Source organism: Lolium perenne, chromosome 4, assembly GCF_019359855.2.
Source record: "Lolium perenne isolate Kyuss_39 chromosome 4, Kyuss_2.0, whole genome shotgun sequence".
Lineage (NCBI taxonomy): Eukaryota > Viridiplantae > Streptophyta > Magnoliopsida > Poales > Poaceae > Lolium > Lolium perenne.
This window is the reverse complement of record NC_067247.2, coordinates 169,892,623-169,910,302: the sequence shown is the minus strand read 5'-3', so window position 1 is coordinate 169,910,302 and position 17,680 is coordinate 169,892,623. Positions and strand designations below refer to the sequence as shown.

The 17,680-nt window shown below is 52.2% G+C and overlaps 2 protein-coding genes across 2 annotated transcripts; one reads left to right on the top strand and one right to left on the bottom strand.

Moving 5' to 3' along the window:
* Positions 1-8,196: 8,196 nt before the first annotated feature.
* LOC127347434 (uncharacterized) lies at positions 8,197-10,516 on the top strand. Its single transcript, XM_051373624.2, has 2 exons — positions 8,197-8,604; positions 9,866-10,516. Exons 1-2 carry the CDS (start codon positions 8,303-8,305, stop codon positions 10,320-10,322), a joined length of 759 nt encoding a protein of 252 aa, XP_051229584.2. The 5' UTR covers positions 8,197-8,302; the 3' UTR covers positions 10,323-10,516.
* Positions 10,517-11,026: 510 nt separating this feature from the next.
* On the bottom strand, positions 11,027-12,428 carry LOC127294734 (uncharacterized). Its single transcript, XM_051324614.2, has one exon. It carries the CDS (start codon positions 12,300-12,302, stop codon positions 11,328-11,330), a length of 975 nt encoding a protein of 324 aa, XP_051180574.1. The 5' UTR covers positions 12,303-12,428; the 3' UTR covers positions 11,027-11,327.
* Positions 12,429-17,680: the final 5,252 nt, after the last annotated feature.

The window sequence follows — 17,680 nt, the reverse complement described above, 5'->3', positions numbered from 1 at the left end:
AGCTCGGGGGCTCTCTTTGACGTCACCAGGCTTTGTTGACTCCGTAGTGGCTGCCAGTGGGTCAGTGATCTTGGGAAGAACGAAGCCATCTAGACCCGTGTCTTCATCGAATGGGTGGGGCTCTGTACGAAGCCCCTCGCCCCTACATCAAATGTCGAGTTCAAGACAGCAGAGAAATAAAAAATGCAAAGCACTAGCAGCCGAAAAGGATAACAAGTCGCATGAGCAGCTCAGAGCTTCTTGGCGTCGAACCTGTTGTGGCAGCCGAAGAACTGAGCATTGTAAGTAGATTTAGCACTATATGTCCCATCTGTGGACATCAGCCAAGAGATGGAGTACGTTCTATCAAGGACAAGGGCGGTTGTCTGCAAGGTATCCCAAACCTCAATGTATTGCGCCAACTAGATGGGAGAGGTAATCCTGATAACCGAGCGGATCCAATTATTATGTCGCAACTCTTTTGCAACTATGCGGTTTTTCCTGGTGAAAATTTTGAATAGATCAGGCGCCCATTGAGATAGAGGACCACAGTCACACCAGTTGTCGTGCCAGAAGGAGGCAATCTCCCGTTGCCAATGACGATATTGGTCGAGGCTCTAAAAAGAGCCATGTCTACATCATCACAGGGAAGCTTGGATTCAGCCAAAGCGCGTTTGGGGTACTTCCATTGGAGCCAAGGCCATCTAAGACATAGCGCGTGTCCGGATCGCTCAATATCCAGCATTCTGAGCCCTCCAAGATTTTTGGGCATGCATACCAGTTCACCGGCGCCTTTCCCTAGGGGGCATGCTCCCCCTCGTCCCCCGCCCACACAAAATTCCTCGCAATATTGTGATCACATTGACTTTGACAAAGAACACCTACCCCTAAATAGACTCATAAGTTAAGCAATGATAGAGATTTTCCAGCCTGTGGATGCAAGTGAAATGAGCTTCTCGACTAGCTACCATTATCTCTGATGATAGTGACAAAATGGTTGTGCTGATCGACAGATACCTGTCCAAAGTCCAATTGTTTATGCCAGGGGCCTCGAGCTTGTGCAGGATATAAATGTCGAGTGCCACATCAGAGAGATTCAGTAATAATAATTATAGAAAGGGGGCATCGGAGGAGAAGCAAAAGAAAAAATTTGTTGTGGTGGCCGGGGATGGAACGCACGGACCGAGCCAGTTCCACCCTTAGACAACGGGTGCCGTTGCTGCCTGGCACGCCAGCAGCAGCAGCAGTAGAAGATCCGCGGCCCCTACTTTATTTGCGGAGACAGTGGCTCCCTCCTCGACGCCATGCTTCAACCACAGGAGCCATAGCAGCAAGAAAAAGAACCCTAACCCCCAGATCTTGTTGCCTAGATCCGAGGTGCAGCTCCAAAACGCCACAAAGGGACGACAACTACAAGAAGAAAGCAAATATCTACAACCGGGCGCCTTCCCTCCACCTACCCTCGTATCTACAACCCTCCGTCTACCCTCGTCGGCAACGCTGGCAAGAGAGGCTTCAGGTCGGCCCAGAACCACCCGGGAGCCGCTCAGCGTAGCCTTATTGCCGTTGTACATCTCCCAAGGTGTACATTCTTGGAAAAATCTGATACGAAACGCCTACAAGGTCCAGGCATTATAGTAAGTTTAAAATCAAATCCGTTTTTATTTTCCGAAAATATCCGGACGCCGTGCGAATTTATACATTGTGTGGTCTGTGTGTTTATTTTTGGCTTGTATTTCACATAAAAAAAAACGTATAAACGGAACGGAAGCCTGACTTAGAGCATCTCTAACAGAGCCTGTAAAAGTGCAAACTGAAAAACTCGAGTTCAGCCTTCCGAAAACGTTTTTACGGGTCGCAAAACGGCTGGCGCAGAACAGACCCCGTAAACTAAAACCGAAAAACGGAATATTGAAAAATCATCATCTTCTTCATGAGAACTGTCCGGCCGTTGCCTAGATCTCTCCGCGCAGGCTGGCGACCACGCTCCCGGCTACAGCCACGAGTTTGGGATCAGAACGAGGACAGTCGCGTACTGCTCGATGAGGCTTAGATCCGGCCGGCTCGGCCGGACACGGCCAGAGACGGCCGTGATTGCTCTTGCCGCTCCGCTTTGCTCCAGATGAAATTGAGATGAAATTGATGCTTCTTGGCGTCGAACCTATTGTGGCAGCCGAAGAACTGAGCATTGTAAGTAGATTTAGCACTATATGTCCCATCTGTGGACATCAGCCAAGAGATGGAGTACGGTCTATCTATATATAATAATAAAGGGGCTAAGGTTTCTGCCAAAATTTTCGTCCAACTTTTTTTTGGACCGTTTTGCCCTCCCACCAAATCGCATAATACTGCACAATTGCCACCCTAGATACCGGTTCGGTTATTCTGTCCTGTCCTCTTCCATCGCACTGGTCGGGAAGACTCGCGCAAAGCTGCCAGGAGAGGACGAACGGCCCAATTCCCAGTCCCAATCCCACCTTATCTCAATCGGCCCAATTTACTACCACGAGATGCAGAACCAATCAATTCCTTTCCGTCTAGCGTCTTCTTGCTATTAGTCCCACCTCGGGACATTATAAGGAATTCCACCAGTTTAAATACACACAAATTGGCTGGATTATCAGCAAAGTGTCTCTAAAATAAAAGCAACACGAATCATGACACGAGTTGGTGCAAGTACGGATGGACATGGAGAAATTAACTAACTGGACGGCAAGGGGATGCAAGAAAACTAACATGATGGATATGGATATGGAGAAATTAATTGGACGGCGGCGTTGGATTGGCACAGCCAGCGGTGTGGGACGGAGAGAGCCTGGTGGGCGGCTCGCCCAGGAATTCGACAGGAAGCGGGGGAGGAAGCAAGAAAAGGAGAGGGAGGGGCGCTCCTGGCGGCGCCTAGGAGGAGAGACGACTAAAGTGGAAGCATTGCCGGGGCAGCTTGTTTAAGAGAGACATGTGCTTGCAACAATGGACGTGATTCCTTTCAAAAAAAAAAAAAACAATGGACGTGATTGTACTATAAGAGAGAAAAAATCCGGACAGAGATTTTTGGCTCCTAGGCAGCTCCTGCTGTTTTTTAAAAAATAAAAAATCACACTTCTGTGATTTAAAAAAATTAGAAAACAAATCATGATGTAGCAATTGAATTATTCCATAAATGTGCAAAATTTTAATTTTAAATACAAAATATTCTGGGCTACACAAAAATGACAAACATGTGGATCTGGATATGCATATTTTAAATCTTCAAATTTCAACAGATTGTTTTTTTTGTAGCCTAAAATACAAATAATTTCATATTAAAATTTTACAAGCTTGTGAGTTACGTCATTTACTATGTCCAGATTTATTTTTAGAATTTTTAAAACAAATATATATGATTTTCTATTTTCTTTAAATAATAGGAGTACCGGTGTTCAAGAGTAAAAAACACTTTAGAAAATCCGTACTATGATAGAAATTATAGGATTCGTGCGAGCGCATTCGCCGCCCAATGATAAGGCATTTGCCGTGTTCATTTGATGCAGTTAAGTTAACGATAACCTAATAAACAAAACACGAACATCACTTTTTTATTTAGAAAAGGAAGATAAGATTTGTCCAATACAATTTATTATTAGTCTAATAATAATCTATTATTCATTTTTTCGGCTCATTTTATGCGATTTTTAGAAATTCTATGCTGATGTGACTATTTTAGACAATATTTTCTTGCACATGAAGGCAAGATTAATTTGTTCATGATTGAATTTACTTGAGCACGTTTAAAAGAGCCGAGGGACAAATCGTTCTTTTCTTGAATATCCGTTTGCACATGCTCCAATTGTGTCGGCAAGGATGACGCATGAGGCATAAAAATGCGTCCTGATCAGGTAAAATGGTTCCTTCATTGCGAAAGGTTCACCGGCCACGAGGAAAGTGCTACGGATTTTTTTTTAGAATACACCATACAAAGTATATCACTTATCAAGTTACAACACCGTCAAGCGGCTAGAATGCTGCAACCATGAGGTGACAACTCACCGACCTAAACCTACTCTCCTACTATCAACCATAGCTGCGTCCGCATATGTGGCGGGAAGCCGAACACCTCTCGGCGAAAGAGACCTGCCGTCTTCCAAGCTTCAAATTCCAACCGAATCATCTGATTGATTTTACGCCCATCTGGTCTCTCCGTGTTGAAGACAACATTGTTCTGGTGCTGCAAAATGCATCGAAAGAGCAGAGTACTCGCCGTCCAAAGGTCCCATCTCTCCTCCTTGGTGATGGGTTTTCTGACCCACCAGTGCATTACTGGGGAAATCTCGAGTAAGAGACCGTGAGCACTTTCTCAAAGTAAGAGACATGATTAGAGCAACAGAAATCTCGAGTAAAGTTTGGTGATAGCGGCCGATCGATAAGACTATGGGCTAATCTTAGACAAAGAAGCCGACTTCCTAAAGTCAAGGGTGCATGTAGACATCTATACCGACATCGAGATGGACGAACCAGCTTATGCCCTCAAAGCGAAAATCACGCCAGAGAAGACAAGAGGAAGAACCTGCTCATGTATAAGGAGACAAACGATGATCGGAGCACGATCAACCCGTAGCAACGCACGGGCAATTTTCCTAGTCAGGAAAAAGGGCGGTTGTCTGCAAGGTATCCCAAACCTCAATGTATTGCACCAACTGGATGGGAGAGGTAATCCTGATAACCGAGCGGATCCAATTATTATGTCGCAACTCTTTTGCAACTATGCGGTTTTTTCTGGTGAAAATTTTGAAGAGATTTGGCGCCAATTGAGATAGCGGACCACGGTCACACCAGTTGTCGTGCCAGAAGGAGGCAATCTCCCGTTGCCAATGATGATCTTGGTCGAGGCTCTAAAAAGAGCCATGTCTACATCATCACAAGGAAGTTTGGATCCAGCCAAAGCGCGTTTGGGGTACTTCTATTGGAGCCAAGGCCATCTAAGACGTAGCGCGTGTCCGGATCGCTCAATATCCAGCATTCTGAGCCCTCCAAGATTTTTGGGCCTGCATACCAGTTCACCGGCGCCTTTCCCTAGGGGCATGCTCCCCCTCGTCCCCCGCCCACACAAAATTCCTTGCAATATTGTGATCACATTGACTTTGATAAAGAACACCTACCCCTAAATAGACTCATAAGAGCATCTCCAGTCGCGTCCCCCAAACCGTCCCCCAAAGGGATTTGGGGCGCGCCGGACAGAAAATGCGTTCCAGCCGCGTCCCCCAAAGCCCTTTTTTGTCCGGCGCGCCCCTATACGGTGTCCGGCGCCCCGAGCCCGTCCCCGTCCCACAGGGGACGCTCCGGGGACGCCGGACACAACGAAAAGCGAGGCCAACCGACGCGGGGCTGACCCGTCAGCGGCACAGGGAAAATTCGTCTCACACTCCCGCCAAATCCAGCCGCTCCCGCCAAATCGCGCCTATACCGCCGCGCACAGGCCTCCCAAAACATACCCCGCCGCCGATTCATTTCTCCTATCCCGCCGATTTCTTTCTCCCTCCCGCCGTCCACCCGCCGCCGCTACCCTCTCCCCATTCCATGGCGCCGCCGACAGCCCCCAAAAAGATGGCGAAGAAAGCGGCCAAGAAGCCGCCGGGCAATGCGACGATAGGGGCGAAAGCGCCGTTCGCGAAGCCGCGGAAGGCGCCGGCTGCGAAGAAGAAGCCTGAAGGAATGACCGAAGATCAATGGCAGCAAGATTGCCTGCGCCGGAAGCTATCGACGGCGGAGCGGAAAGGACGGAGGGCGGTGGAGCTGGAGAAGAAGGCTCAGGCGCGCCGCCACCAGCACGTAATGGCCGGGTGTATCGCCGCCACCAACGCGAGCCCATGGAGTACGTCCATGCCGGTGTACGTTCCCGGAGTGATCTCTCCGTCGCAAGCCGCCTTCTACAACGACGGCCCCTCCGCCACTCCCGGGTGCGTGACGCCTAACTTGTCGCCGCACTACCAGGATGCGCTGCCGCACGGCGGCTTCAACCCCAACAACCTCTACTCCCCGGCGTACGAGCAGCGCGAGCCAGGACCCGGTCCGGACGGCGACCCTTTCACCGGCCGCAGGGGTCCGCTCGAATACGACGGCGCCGGTGCTGAGGAGGACGACGGGGTTGAGGAGGAGGACGACGAGGAAGAGGAGGCGGTGGAGGACGACGAGGAGGACGACGATGAGGACGAAGAGGGCGGCAACGAAGAGGACGACGAGGGTGCCGGTGACGATGATCTCGTGGAGGTAGACGCGGACGGCGTGAGGACGAAGAAGAAGAAGAAGAAGAAGAAGAAGAAGGCGTCGGGCACATGAGGCCCGAAGTGGACGCCTCTGGAAGATCTTTGTCTGTGCGAGTCGTGGGCGACGGTGAGCCATGACTCCATCATCGGCGCCAACCAAAAAGGCGGGAAGTATTGGGCGAGGATCAAGGCCGAGTTCGATGAGCGCAAGCTCATCAACAGCGACTACCAGAAAGTGACAATGAAGAGGAGCCAAAAGGCAATGTCGACGCGATGGGCCATCATCCAGGCGTCGGTGAACTCCTTCCATGGGTACCATCACGACTTAGAGACCAGAGGCGACAGCGGCGCCGACGTCGCCCAACTGGTACGACTGTTTCTTCCATAATCCGTAGCGCCCACATTGTGTTCGATGAAATGACTCTGCTTCCTTTGGTTAGTTTGATCGGGCCATGGATTTGTACGCCAAGAACTCGGAAGGTCACAAGTCTTTCGTGCTCATGCATTGCTATGGCAAGCTCAAAATGAATGAGAAATGGCGGCTGACGCGCTTGTCGCTGTCCAAGGGGAAGGACGCCATTGATCTGGACGCGCCGCTGGCAACTTCGACAGGGCGTCCTACTGGCAACAAGGCTGCCAAGGCCGCCTTGGCCGGCGCTGCGTCGTCTGAGAAGACGCAGGCGTCGATCACGAAATGCCTCGCCGACGTCTCCTCGACCTTTATCTCCCACGACAAGAAGGCCGACCAAAGGTGGGCCGAGCTGCTCAAGAGGCAAGAGGAGAAGCTGGAGCTCAAGAAACGCAGGGACGACATGTCCCTGCTGAGAACGTCGACAGAGGGAATGTCTCCCCGGACGCGAGCGGCGCACAACTTCTTCAAAGGCCAGATCCTCGACGCCATCGAAGCCAAAATGGCGGCGGCGGACGCGGCGGCCCTGGCAGCGGCATCGGCATCGGCGGCAGCGGCAGCGCAGCAAGAGCAGCGACGCGTCTTCTCTTGCTACACATGCGTCGGCCTCCGCGTCGGCGACGGAGCGACGCACCATGCACAGAACAGCGGATCGCGACGAGGTCGTCGTGCTCGACGGCCTGCGTCGACTCAGGACACGACGCCGTCGACCAACCCCGCCCTTCTTCTAATTTGCATGCACCACCGATGCCGTAATATGATCGCGCGTCCGGATTTCTTTGATCGATCGCCGCTACTCTGATCGCGACGAATCGGCGGGAACGATCTCTTTTGAATGCATCTATTTGAATTTCTGATTGGGGGCGGCGTTTGGGGGACGCGGCTGGGGAGCGACGTCCCCCAAACGCGGCACGAACAAAACACGTCCCCCAAACGCTCGATCCGGCGCGGTTTGGGGGACGCGACTGGAGAGCCTGTGGATGCAAGTGAAATGAGCTTCTCGACTAGCTACCATTATCTCTGATGATAGAGACAAAATGGTTGTGTTGAACGACAGATACCTGTCCAAAGTCCAATTGTTTATGCCAGGGGCCTTGAGCTTGTGCAGGATATAAATGTCGAGTGCCACATCAGAGAGATTCAGTAATAATAATTATAGAAAGGGGGCATCGGAGGAGAGAAAAAAAAAAAGATTATTGTGGTGGCCGGGGATGGAACGCACGGACCGAGCCAGTTCCACCCTTAGACAACGGGTGCCGTTGCTGCCTGGCACGCCAGCAGCGCGTGACTCCCGCCGGGTTCAGGAGTGCGTCCAGGGAATACCGAGTCGATGCGTTAGCACCGACGAAGGGCTCGTCCACTGCACATTCTACACGTTATGGAACTCAGCCCCTACAATGCGCCCGCCGGCGATCAACTCACGGATTGGCGTCTATTTCAACCGCTTCATCCAACCATACCAAAGCAGTATGGGACTAAAAAACTGATGCATACGCCTGTGTGTTTTTATTTTTGCCTTGTATCTCCGAAGAAAACGTATAAACGGAAGAGAAGCCCAACTAACGGTTATAGCGAATAGTCCGGCCGGATTCTGCAACCGTATAACTGACTGCACAGGGGAGAAGGGCCGAGGAGGGGATAGAGAGCCAGCCGCGCCGGCGGGGGCGCCGCCTCAATGGTGTCGGCGAGCACGGTGCTCACGCTGCTGGGCTTCTGCGCCAGCGTCCTCTTCATCGTCTACGTGTGCTCCCGGCTCGTCTGCACCCTCATCCGCCGCGTGCGCCGCCGCCCCCGCCGCCCCTCGCCGCCGCTCCCCCGCTTCCCTCCCCTCGCGGCCAGGGCCGGCTATTCCTCCCACATCCTGCCCGGCCGCCAGGGCCACGCCGCTGGATCGGGAGGGCTCGACTCCGCTGCGGTCGCCGCCTTCCCCACCCGCGCCTTCTCCTCCGCTGGCGAGGCGGCGGACGCCTCCGCTATGTAAGTGATGATCTCCCATTCTTTTCTACCGATCTCGATTTGCTTGGCGTTGTTCCGCAGTTACATTGCATCGCCATCGCTACAACCAATCTCGCAGTTTGGAGGGAACTGTAGCAGGGCTCGATCCATCGCGCGCATTGTTTGGTAGGTTCAGATCGGTGATCGGGGGATCCAGTTAATGTTGCAACCTCTAGTGCCAATACTAGTGATGTTTTCTCTTGCGTCCTCCCGAGATAATCTACCATTCTACCCATCCAAGAAACAGCGCGCTGTAGATGAGTGTTACTAACAAATCTTTGAACAAGCAACGTCACGTTATGGATGTCGGTGCCTTTTTAGTACCAGAATATGTACGTCTGTGTTTTACTAGATCTTGAGTTCTTGACTACTGCGCCATGAGGTCACTGATCTTGCACTGTTACCGTCTCACTGGACAGCAACAGCTAACACCACATGATCGATTGCATCACACTGGGGTGTCGCACTAATTTGATGTGCAGGTCTTTGCCTTAGTACTACCAGTTGTTCCGGTTTAGCTGGGAGTTGGGCAGGTACATCGCAACTCCATTCTGGCAAAAAGTTTCTCAAACAAGCATCAAAGTGCCAGTCATTGTGTACTAAGAAGGAAGTGCCAAGAAGGCAGTGGCGGAGCGTGACTGCAAACAAAGCATGGGCCAAACAGCGCTGCAGTCCATCGAAGCTTCAGTAGCCTGAGCGGCTGGGCCAGATGAAACAAACTGGAGCAATTAGTGATGAATACACATGCTATTTAACCTGCAGTTGGTGTTTTTCATTTTCCAAGACCCGTCGCCCCTTCAAGAAGGCACGAGAGTATACTGAGGCCAAATGCCAAAAAAAAATTAAAAGGGCAAGAAAGAACAGCAAAACCTTCTAAACTATGTCATTTAGGTGAATACCGTATTATACTGTTGCTTGATCTTGAGGAGGTCTCACCTTTCATCTGAATAACCAACTGTACTGAATGTGCTGCTTCGTGCTATGCAATGGAGCGAGGGGTGTCTCACTATCCCTTTGTAAAGGGATACCATGTAAATATTTAACTGTTCCTGAAAAAGATGAGGAAAATGAGGACACTGTCATCAAGTAGGTTAGATCATCGCCTATGCTCGTTGGAGAGGGAAGAGGGTAGTAATAGCTGGTTGATTCTGGATTCCCACTTTCTGTTTTATGTTGTTGTTTAGCAATTCTCCCCTGATTACGCAAAACCTATATCCTGAACCATTTGCATCCTCTTTTTCAGGTGTGTTGTCTGTCTCGCAGAATATGAGGATGCCGACTTTCTCCGTGTCCTTCCTTACTGTGGCCACGATTTCCATGTGGCCTGCGTCGACATCTGGCTAAAGCAGCACTCGACATGTCCTGTCTGTAGAGTTTCACTTCGCGGCAACCCTGGAATCAAGCACGCCGTGCCGCATCGACCAAGTGAGTTGATAGTAATTACCTCATGCTCTCCTGAAGTGTCAGGATCCGATCCTTGCCGCTGCCTCTTTGGCGGCAGAGGGCATTCACCAAGGACATCGTCAGAGGTTCTTACAAATGAACCAGACCAGGCGAATCAGATTCAGGTAGTGTGCCATCCTCCATCCGAGGATCGGGGAAACAGTCTGACACCATCTGAGGTTAGGTTTCCTGGTGAGAATAACAATCAAACGGTGAAACTGAACATAGAGAGTCCTCGTGTTGTTGGCATTCCTTGATGTAACCCTGGCTAGTACTCTACAGGGCGCAAGGTATCCGCTTGGAGTTCCTTTCTGCGCGTCAGAGCAGACCTGTAAACACTTTGAGGTGTGCAAGGATGGCTGTTATATGTTAGTTTTCAGGGAGCTGATGTAAATATGAGAATTCGTTCATTCAGGTTTCTTCTTAAAAGTACCACAAAATTTGTTGATCACACTCGAACATCTCATTATGTATCACACTCAAATACTGAAGCAGGCATAGCAGAGTCTGTTCCTGAATAACAACTGTTCACATCTGCTTGGAACTGGGCTGACATCAGAGTGTATTTCTGGTGAAGCATCATTTGGCCTCAGTGTCCTTTTCTAAAAATATTTAGAGAGGCACCAAATTTCATTCAATTCATAGACAGTTTACAGCATGGATACATATGGATCTTGCATCTGTTGAACTGCAGAAATTATAGGACAGGGATAGTTTCTATGAGCTGAATTATAGCAACTATAGATAGGGCGAGACAAATTTAATGTGTGTCAAATACCATGACTGTTCTCACGATGATAACATGCCCATGAGAAGGACATGATACTTGTAACTTGTAAGTGTATCGATGATACTGCTGCATTGCATGATAACAGTCAGGAGTGATGCAGGTAACTGAAGCTGTGCAACAAGCAGAAACTATTGCCCCACATCTTCGCAACCTCACTACTCAACAAAGAAGGATCTAAAGAAAGATTGCCATTCAAGACAGAAGGATCTTGTACACATTTACACAGTAAACTATTTTGCTGTTTCTTTGTTAAATGTACTTGCATTTGCATACATCACTACAAATGGGAGATGAAATTTAGGAGAAGGATCCAACACACACACACACAGCAATGCATATCACCTGTTATGTTCATGATGTTGCTCGTAAACTTTACTGATCCCTTGAAAGAAACGAAAAGAATCTCATCGATCTTAGTTTGCTAAATTCCACAAACCTTCTCTTTTGAGTGGTTGAGTAGTGGCTCGCTGCATCATCGGTGGGCAGATGATGATAGGTCATCAAAGCGGGACTTGAAGGCCTGGACAACGAGCGAGAACCCCGGCGCGGCGGCGGCCTCCTCCTCCTCCAGCCACAGCCTGCTCTCGAGCGCGCTCCGTGCCCGGAGCATGACGACGGCGCATCCGACCGGCGGCTTCCGGAACCACCAGCCGTGCAGGTCCCACATGACGTCGACGGGGTCGCCGTCGACGAACACGGTCTGGTTCCCCCTGAAGTTGAGCCGCGGCTGGCGCGCCTGCACGGCGCGCTTCCCGTCGACGCTGACCCACAGCTCCTCCTCCGCCCCGTCGCCGCCGCCGCCGGAGCACCCCACGCTGACCTCGTGCTCCGGCCCGCCCTCGGCGAACCGGACGCGCCGCGCGGTGTGCATCGCCGCCTGGTCCGGCGCCACGACGCGCTCCCTGCGCGCGACCGGGAGCGACAAGGCCGCCGCCGCCTCGGGGAATTTATCCTCGACGAACTCCGCGGCCAGGTCGCCCACGGCCAGCACGACCTCGTCGCCCGCGACGGCGACGAAGTAGTACCCGGAGTGCGGCTCCGGGGAGGAGGCGTCGTAGCGCGCGGCGGTGAGGTCCCAGAACACGACGACCTGCGAACAAGAACCCGGCCCGCCAGCGCCGTTGCCGACGCCAGACTCGAAGTCTTCAAGGGAGACGGAGCGTGTGCCTTTGCGCCGGCGGAGGTGTACGGCGGGGGCGGAGGCGGAGGGGTAGAAGGAGAGGGTGGGGCCGAGCGGCGAGCGGGTCCAGGTGAGGCGCAGATGCCGTCCGGGAAGGATGGCGGTTGCGCGGTAGGATACTGTGACGGAGAGCGAGGATGTGGAGCCGGCGGAGGATGAGGTGAGGGTGGAGGCCGGGGTGGTGCAGGCGGCGACGTCGGCGACGACGCAGGAGGCGAGGTCCCGCACGGACGACGGCAGCAGCAGCAGGCTGGACGCGCTCACCATTGGTGACGAGATCCGCGCGCGGTGCCAATGGTGGCCTGTGATTCTCTCAGCTCATAATGGCGACCCGTCGGCGAGGGTCAACTCTGAGCAGCCAACTGCCGCAGCGGTGGTGAGAGAGAGGCGCGTTCGATCCTACTTAATTTAAGTGTGTTGGCGAAGAGCGCTGCGCCGTCGGATCACGAATGGGGAGACGTGGACCGTCCGATCAGGCGGCGACGTCGTTGCCTAGCGATGCTGGCTCATCAGTCATCACGGGGGGTGAAGCCGCGAAGATGCCATATTGCCATCTGCCGAGTGAGGGCACGGTTTGGTTACCTGGGTTGATTTTTTTTTTTTTTTTGAAACAAGGCAAAAGACTTGCCATTTTCATTGATAAAGAAGAAGTTTTAGAGTTTTGAAACCTGGGTGGATTTCTTCACCACTGTTTCGTGAGACACCATACACCATCTGCGCGTTTGAGACGGACCATGGTTCAGAAAAGTCACGTTGTGCGCAGAGTTTTTCGGCACCATAGAGGTTTGGGTGCACGTTTGGTAGGTCAGTTTTCATGGCTAGTAGCAGCGCAGAACGGCGCCTTGGTTGCAACCCAAAATTCACTTGTGGTTACCTCTTCCCTTCAGTGGTGAGGTTACGTCAACCACACAAGCAAGAACACAATACAAACACAAGCAAACTTAGTAGTGATTATAGACGATACTAGTTCAGGACAAATCATTGTTCAGACACGATCAAAGTTCAGGACATGACACGGAAAGCAAGCAGACGCCAATAGACACTAGACACGACATGGTAGCAGCGACACAGTGCCAGGTAAACTTCAGACATGATCTTCAAAGACAACACACCTAGTGGCATCGCCATAATACGGTTGCTCATCACCTCAGTGCAGGTGTGGTCGAAGATGACCACACTGTACTCGAAGGAGGACACCTTCTTGAAGGTGAGGAACTGACCTACCTTGAACTGATGGCGATGGCGAACATGAATGCGTCATCGCCTTCTCTCATCGTATTCATCCTCTAGTTGCAGCCAGTGTTGCTGCGGATGATGATGTTGGAAGGGATTTCTCCGAACCACTTGACGAAATCTTGAGGGATCAGGAGCCGGCCGAAGGTAGGCTTGAAGACAATGCGCGGGAACTGGTCCGGCCCTACTTCGTCCTGGAAGTGGCCGACGTTAGCCGGCCTTCCACGACGCATCTTCGACGGTCCCTCGTCGGAAACATGATCTTCTCAGTCTGCCACAAGAACGAGTGCCATTAGAGATGTGCTTGCTCACAAGTATAGATGAAAACGGACATTGAAAACATTAGTGAGGCCTCATACATTGGCTCACACGGTAGCTCAAGGGACTGCCCACAAACTAAGTCTAGTGTGCAAGTAATGTGACACACACGACTAAGTTTGAGGGCAACACCTTGTCTTCCATTGTGCCGTTGTTGAATCACAGACCAATGCAGAAGTGAAGAAGCACGCAAGGTCTCATACATTGGATCAGAAGGCAGGCATAGTCATGCAAAGTTCACTTAGAGCAGATCATATATGTTATACTTTAGCTTTCTCTTTTCAGCCTCTAAAGCCTTTCTTTCTGCTTCGCATTCCTGTTTCTTAGCCCTCATCACTTGTGCTTGTGTTCTCTGCAGATTCTTGTGCAGAGCAACTTCGTTCTTCAAGTCATGTATCTCCTCTTGCGTCTGAATAAACTAGCGCGGCTCAGCTTAATCTTTCGCACAACAATCACATCATGCTAAACCCCAGCGCAAAAAACCCTCCCCCTCTTTGCATGCATAGTAAAATCTGACAGTTTGACCAATCCTCAGTCCGATCTACAAAGGATTTACCGCGACTAGAGATTACACTAATAGATCTAAGCAAATCGCGGCCGTGAACACCAAGAACTCGACAAGAACAGCAAGCAATCGCGACGAACACCTAGCAAACGTCTATCCGAACCCAATCCTAATGGAAACCCTAGCGGATATAATTTGCATGTCGTCACAAATGCTCAAGCATGGCCTCTTCTGGCACAACGAGTACGAAGGTAAGAGGAAGATGACGTTACCGCCATTGTTCTGGTCGAGGACGAGGCGAGCGAACAGGTTGCGGCCGATGTCGGCCGATGTCCTGGTGCTTCTCGCCGTCGTCTCCTCCTCTGGTCCCGGTGCTCTTCCTTGCGGCGGTGCGGCGAATTGGTCGGCGGTAGGGAAACCGCCTTGGTGATGTGACAGTTTGGGGGGGGGGGGGGGGGGGTGAGAGTGAGGTCACGAGTGAGACGAAGGAGAGGGGCGGTGATGCTAGTTATGGCGCGTGTTTCCGAAGGGACACGGCGTTTTCGTCTCCCTTCCCCACGCGTGCAATCTTCTCGCGACAACGGGTCTGACTCCACATAAAACCGTTTTAAAACCGTTTTGTGCAACAACGCCGTGGTCTGCAGGCAACCAAACAACCCGTTTCCCTTCTCAGCTCATGCAAAAAGGCCTCTGCAGGCTACCAAACGCGCCCAAGTTAACTAAATGGTCAGGTGGCAGGAGCCAGCAAGGAGTAGGGATGGCAATGGACCCCGTTCCCCGTAAACCCGTGAAGAATTCATCTATTTGGGACGGGTATTGGAGAATTTTGATCCCCGCTATCTAAAATGGGGATGGGGATTAAAATGTCTCCCCATACCTGTTCCCCGCTATCCCCCGTTATACCTTTATATAGATATATAAATTGGCATATTTTTATATGAAATATGTTGTAATATTGTGTATAGTGTAGTATATCAATACACTTTAGCATATATGATACTGATTTTTGTATTTTACCACGTATGTATTATAAAGTTTCTTATTTGTATATGTGTAAAACATGTAAGATCATAAAATTTTGAAAATATAATTTGAATTTAGCTTTTTAATGGGAAAACCGATCCCCTCGTCGAACCCGGTGAGGATGGGGATGGAAATTTTTTCTCACCGATTATTAAATGGGGATGGGGATGAGATGGCACTCCCCGGTGGGGAGCAGACCCGTTGCCATCTCTAGGAGACGGGCAAGAAATTAACAGCGGCGACACCTACCAAACAAAAGATCGAACACCTTGCGAGCACGGTAAAGTTTGGAATGGCGGCCGCGATCCAACCGGTGGTGAAATGGGTAGCCGGGCAAGAGGAGGCGTTGTGGAATCAGGCGTAGCCGAACTATTCAATAAAAATGTCTAGCAAAATAGACGGCGATGGAAGGTGAGTCGTGTCGCGAAATAGAGGCATAGAGGCGACCGAAGAGGAGGCACGTCGCGAAATAGAGGTGTGTAGAAGGATAGAGAGAGGTTTGCGGAATATGATGGATGTTGTATTGAGCCTCTCGGGCGAGTATATATAGGGGTACAAGTCTTGGGAGCCAAGAAGGCTATCCTAGAGATAAGGCAGGAGATGATTACAAATCATATACTACCAAATACACATATACCAAATATATCTCTAACACTCCCCCGCAGTCGTAGCGGTAGTGACGTGAACAATGGAAGCGTAGCGGTCAGACTGGAGAGAAACCGAAGGTATGAACCAATGGGCTGACACTCCCCCGCAGTCGTAGCGGGAGCATCGTGGACGATGTCACATCGCGGATGCTTGGACTGTAGAGGAAGCCGAGGTGCTCGTGCGAGGTGGTAGCCCTTGTGCCGATGTCGAGGTAGCCGAGAGCGTGGGTGCTACAACCTTAGTCGAGGGAGCCGCGCGAGGAATTGACGTGGTTGATGTCGTGGTCGGGTGCCGGTGTCGATGTAGCCGCAGGCGAGGTGGTGTGCGAGGAGGGTGACGGAGACGCGCCGAGGCAGTCGTGGAGATGGTCGATGCCGAAGTCGATGCAGTCTGAGCCGTCGAGGACGAGGTGCAGCCCTAGTTTTGCCAGAACTAGGCGCACATCGGGGACGAAGGCATACTCCGGTTTTCCCAGAACCGAGTACGCAAGAGGAATTTGAGGAAGGCGATGCGCCGATCCGAGGTTGCCAGGCCCGGGGACGCATCGGGGACGAAGGCACGCGGCGGTGTTGCCATCACCGTGCATGCGTAGGACGGGACCAGTACAAATGGCGCGCCATGTCGGAGTAGACTTAGCAGAGGAAGACTCAACGACGGTTGTCGGAGTAGAGTAGCAGGTGTCGTAGTCGGGGAAGATGCGAGGACGCTGGCGGCGGAGATGTAGTGGACGAAGACGTAGAAGACAGGCGTTGCGGTGGTCGGCGAGCCCAGCACGACCTGGAGTGGTTGGCGAGCCCAGCGGCGACCTGGGGTGGAGGCGCGGCGGCGGTACACGAGGTTGGCGAGGAAGACCCGGCGGCGTGACGAAGACCATGCGCAGACGGAGGCGACCCGCGCCGAAGGGGCGGCGCTGTGGTGGCCTCAGACGTCGATGCGCGGGGGACGGCGAAGGTGACCGCGTGCAGCGACGCCACGGCCCGAGGGGCTGGCGTAGCTGCAAGGCGCGAGTCGGTGCAGCGGGGAGAGACCACCAGCGACGTACACGCCTCGGAAGGCGCGTCAGAGGCCGGTAGTGTGGACCAAAGGCGGCGGCGATGCGGCCCGAAGGGGCGACGCAGCGGCAACCCGATGCTCGATCGGTGGTAGGCACGTGCTCGGGGACGTGCTTGGCGTAGACGTGTGCAGGGTCGGTTGATTAGACCGACGGTGGCGCTACACGTGCCATGGCGTGGACGACGCGCCGCAGATCGGAGTCGTTGGTGACATTGTCGGTGATGTCCTGGGTGATGACGGCGAAGACGAACCGGCGATGGAGACCGTGCAGGCGAAACAGCCTGTTGCGTCGCACGTAGGGGCGCCCCGTGTGCGGCACGTCCGGCTGTGCCGTGCGGTTGATGGCCGGTGCAGGTCGATGCCGTTGTCGGAGTAGAGGCGCAAGTGGACGACGGCGATGGGCGACTCAAGCCGATTTATGATCGGTAAACCAAAAAAGAAAATGCCGGTCGAGCGACCGGCGGAGCAAAAAGAAAACCAATCTACAGATTGGAAAAAAGGACTCGAGGGCAGCGGATCAACGGATCGGCGAACGAACCCTCATACGGATTGCGCGGCCCCCGGAATAGATCATGGAGATCGACCTCCCCGGGGGCGGCGCGGCGCGGAAACTTTGCGGCGGCTAGGTCAAGGAGTGTGCCGCTCTGATACCATGTAGAAGGATAGAGAGAGGTTTGCGGAATATGATGGATGTTGTATTGAGCCTCTCGGGCGAGTATATATAGGGGTACAAGTCTTGGGAGCCAAGAAGGCTATTCTAGAGATAAGGCAGGAGATGATTACAAATCATATACTACCAAATACACATATACCAAATATATCTCTAACAAGGTGGCAGGAAATTGCACCGGCGTTGGTCGCTGGC